Genomic DNA, 4,508 nt, shown 5'->3' with positions numbered 1-4,508 from the left:
AGGTTTATATCTGGGACTCTCCACCATTTGACCTTAGAACTGAAGAAGCTTCTCGGATGAGAGGTGAAACGTCTTCAAGCAACTTAAAGAAGTCCAGATGCTTTTCTTTGTAAGCTCCTTTGACTAGGATGACCTGGATGACTGAGAACCTTCACAGACATTTTACTCCCTTCTGTTTACCAGTAAAATAAGTATTTGTACCTAAAAGATAAACAAAGTCATGCGCAATAAAAATACAAGAGCTCGGAATGAGAAGAACAGAGTGAAAAAGCAACAGCAGAAAGCGTTTGTTCCTTGAATACCTCGCTGTTAGTAATGGAGCAGGTCGGCAGGCCGAGATGGTGGGTGTGTTGGCTTACTACTAAAACTCACACGGTGATGTTATGACGTTAGGGAAAGACTTTATATTTATATTTTCTTAGGAAACAACATTTCCCACAGCCTCTTCAATAAGACGTTTGTACTCCATGTGAAACAGAGTGTTGTATACAGAGAGACCGTCGCCCGACGATCGAGATGGTTATGCTAATAATTTGTAAAAATAAATAAATAATTTAAAAACATAAAAATGTAAAAGTTGCTCATGCTACGCTGTGACGCGAACTTTAACCCTGCGGTATTTTCTGTTTCCATGAGAATAAACAGCAGATGAGTATAAAGTTTCCGTCAGCATGTGAAAAGTAAAAGCAGGTACACTCACCTTCATCACTGGGAATCGATTTAATCCAAGTAACCGACACAAAACACCCGAACGCCAAGAGACATGCTAACTTATAGGGGTAAAACCTCATCTCATTCCTCACTCACAGTCCCACCGTCTTTGTGTGCCTACTTGCCGCCGATGGGACAACAGGTGGATGTGAGCGGACCAGGTAAATGCAGGTAAGTTAGAAGAAACGCTTAGTGTCTGGTCACAACTGTGATTCTAGCCTACGTCAAAGCCAAGCATCTACGCGTGTCCGCTTTCATGCTTTTCCGCATGTTGAAAACTTTGTTACACGGTCGCATGATGACAGTTCCTGACAAAACGCTGTGAAATTCTCCGAGAGCACAATCTGACGTGTTGTAGGCACGCACGGCCAACAGCGACACCTGCTGGCCGTGTCATGGCGTTCACAGCCTCGGGCGAACCGGTCTATGACAGGAACCCACAGAACAATAAAATAAATAGTAGCAATCGAAAGTCTTACTATCTCTTTATGTAATATTTCAGGTTTAGCATGAGAAATAAACCTTAGCCCAAGTTTTAGTAGGCAGCACATTTTTAGTGTCACGTGTTTCGTAGTTCGCAGTATGGTTAAGGAAACGTGTGCTTCAAGGTAGCCTGTGTAAGTCCTTCTAAGTGACGGTACGGAATGTTGCCACTGACAATCTATGCTTACGTTGAGAGTATAATAGTGCGAAACGTGCCATGTTTATATAGGCTACGGTGTGGACTTCCGCTCGTGTGGGGATGTAGCTCAGTGGTAGAGCGCATGCTTTGCATGTATGAGGCCCCGGGTTCAATCCCCGGCATCTCCAACGTTTTTTTTTTTTTTTTTAATAAATTCATAAATTGACTGTTGGATTCTGTGTCCGAGTCAAATTTTCTCATTTTAAAAAAGTAGCAATTAGTAATATATATCTCGTTTCATGGTTAAGCTACTAGTTTGCCAAATGCACTAGTTACTCTGTGTTTGAAAGCACTGTTAGTATGATGTTCAAAACAAAAGCAGGAAGATCTCAAAGTAAAATTAAGTTAATTATTTATTTTAAAGTATATATTTTAATCGATGTCTGAGACAAAATACAAAGTGCAGGAAGTGACTGTTTCAGTTAGATGACATATCCCCGTTTCCCATATTTTAAAGACGATTTTAGGTTGTAGAGAACAATTATATTTTTGTCATTGTGTTCTGGCTGCTCAATCCAATTCCTTTGAGACTTCTTTCCTACCATCCATTTATTCTAAGTGGGGGGGATCACCGATTAACCAAACTCATGCATGTCTTTGGACTGCTGGAGGAAGACGGAGAGAATCCATGCACCACTCGGCACAGAGAGGGCATGGAGAATGGAGCAAAACCCAGAATCTTCTTGCTCTGAGTCAGCAGTATGGACAACCACACCACTGCCCACTTTACATATCATGAGATCCACCTGTGTAAGAAATTCAGAACCAAATGATTTGTCAGAAAAAGGTTCCCGTAGTTTTCATCACCATCATCACCTTTACTGGAACAGAGAGAACACTCAGGGCAACAGAAAATGCATCCGTAGCCAAATGCATTCAAAACTGGCAATACAGCATGTGCTATTGTACTATTCCAGCTGACAGCAGTGTCATTGTTGAACCAAGTAAGGATTTTATCCTGTTATGAATTTAAGAAAGATTTACATGAAATATCAAGTTAACTTTGTTGTGAGTTTCATAAAGTCTGATGATCTCAGTTCTGACATCTACATTAGTAATCACTCTTCACACTGCCTTCTTTGTGGTCATGACCTCTCCTCCACCCACAGCTCTGTTTGGGGTTTGCCATCATCAGATCACCAGGTCAGCTCCATCAGGACCAGGCTGGCCATTGTTAGCGCCATACAGTGCAGCCTGACCTCAGGCCAATGGCATATTCCATCATAAGGTAATCAGCTGCGGACACCCTGACTTCATGTCTGTTAAAATCATGGATACTGAAACAATATATTGTCTTTTAACAACTTGAGCTTCAAAATAACCACATGGCCTTCAGAACATCAGTCCCACTGCAACACAGATGTGCTCAGAGCGATCCCATGTGTGCAGCGCTTCAGAAAGGCTCATTCAGACAAGTTAACAGAGACACCATGCACACCAAAAAGGGCCGTTTCTGTCACTACGGGTAACAGCAAGATGAACCACACACAGCCCCATTCACATATTTACCAAGATCCCCCCACCCATCATCCATCACCCATTACCCCAGAGTGACCTTTGACACCTCCCAGCAGCTGCATTTATCGGGAAATAGGCTGTTGTCACGGTGACTGAGGAGCAGTTTTATTTTCATTTACCCCTTAAACAGTGAACAAAAACACACAAGGAATAAAAAGTTTAAAATCTGACTTTCTTTGTAAATTATCCACATGTTTATCCCTGTATGGAAATATATATGGTAATGTTTCTGACTGCAAAAGTGTTTTAAGCTGGAGTACCATATGCTGTAACTAACCAGGACTAGAACAGTTGTTGTACTGTAATCTTAGCTTTTTAGACGTGGATATCACAGACAGTGCACTCTCATATACTGTAGCAGCTAAAGGAGACCATATTTTACAAAATCAGCTTCATGATGTACTCAGTAACCCTTGAAACAAGCAACTGAAGCCATGAGCCCACCAGGAAAGTAACTGCGATCATAGAATAAAGGAGCTTAGCGTTGTTTTCCCCTGTAGGTCTATACAAGCGAGATTCTTTTGGCTGCCACAGTAGCTAACCCCCTGCTGGTAATTAAAAAGAACGCAGGTTCAAGGCAACTTTTCAAAGCCAGAAGCTGTCCACAATTAAAAACAGAGACAGGATCCATTAGGAATGTGAGTTATTGTCCTCTCCTGACGGTGTTGACTTCAGTTTAAATATCTTCTTGTTCTGCTGTGTTACTATCCTATAAACAACTGCATTCCTCAGCATGTCTTACATGCATTTGCATGTAAGAAAAGCATGTCTTACATGCAACTGCATTCTTATTTGCAGTTCACACAAAATTTGCATCACACCAATCGTATCGTATTGCAATAAAAGAAGCAGCGAAGGACATTTTGTTCAACAAAGAAAGGGAAAAATAATTAGTAAAACATTTTACTATCTTTCTCATAATGAGAGGTAAAGGTCTTTGACAGAGGATTCACTGTTGGGGTGCAACGTTCAGTCACAAAACTGGTTGACTGGCCAGTGTTTGAACAGGAATACTGTCTGAGTTGACATTGCTCAATGTGCTCATTGATGGCTGCGATCCTTGAGCATTAGTGAGGTGTGTGAGGATGCGAGCAGAAGTTGAACCCATGGAAGTGCAGAAGAGTGATGAGTTAGATGAGGGAGTGACTTGGTTCTCTTGGTTCATGAGTCATGTTCTACTTGTACACCAGGAGGACGATTCACTCAGTCTTTGCTGTAATTTTTATAATTAAATACCCAGAAAAATGACACACACACACAAACACACACATATAACCCAGGACCCATGAAGACCAACAGGTTCTGGTGAAGACAGAGATGAAAGTTGTTGTTAAGTTGTTACAGTAATTCATCAGCAGCTGTCTTTTTAAATTACTTAATGTTTCCCACTGAAAACACTGCTTGACTTTGCTGTGACGTGAGCACAGAAAGCAACAGAAAGCATAAAGCAAGTATAACAGTTTACATGAGACGGTTCAAAAGGAGCCTGAAATGAGCATTTGACTAATGCTAGTTAGGCCTGAACATTTGGCCCCTACAGCGAGGGCATCTGTAGACTCGTTTAGTGGTTTTGACCAGGGATAGGCCACTAATGATG

The 4,508-nt window shown here is 41.4% G+C and overlaps 1 protein-coding gene and 1 non-coding gene across 2 annotated transcripts in view; one reads left to right on the top strand and one right to left on the bottom strand.

Annotated features, from left to right (window-relative positions):
* LOC102202933 (alpha-1,3-mannosyl-glycoprotein 4-beta-N-acetylglucosaminyltransferase B) overlaps positions 1 to 1,091 on the bottom strand; it is a 36,421-nt gene extending 35,330 nt beyond the window's left edge. Inside the window, exon 1 of the mRNA XM_013914917.1 lies at positions 701 to 1,091. Within this exon, the coding sequence (XP_013770371.1) occupies positions 701 to 791 (91 nt within the window). The 5' untranslated portion in view covers positions 792 to 1,091. The remainder of the gene's footprint in view (positions 1 to 700) is intronic.
* Positions 1,092 to 1,449: 358 nt separating this feature from the next.
* trnaa-ugc (transfer RNA alanine (anticodon UGC)) lies at positions 1,450 to 1,521 on the top strand. The gene has a single exon. It is a non-coding gene; the product is annotated as a tRNA-Ala (tRNA).
* Positions 1,522 to 4,508: the final 2,987 nt, after the last annotated feature.

This window comes from Pundamilia nyererei, unplaced genomic scaffold, assembly GCF_000239375.1.
Source record: "Pundamilia nyererei isolate P.nyererei 1_Seehausen unplaced genomic scaffold, PunNye1.0 scaffold00237, whole genome shotgun sequence".
Classification (NCBI taxonomy): Eukaryota; Metazoa; Chordata; class Actinopteri; order Cichliformes; family Cichlidae; genus Pundamilia; species Pundamilia nyererei.
This window is presented reverse-complemented; position numbering and strand designations above follow the sequence as displayed.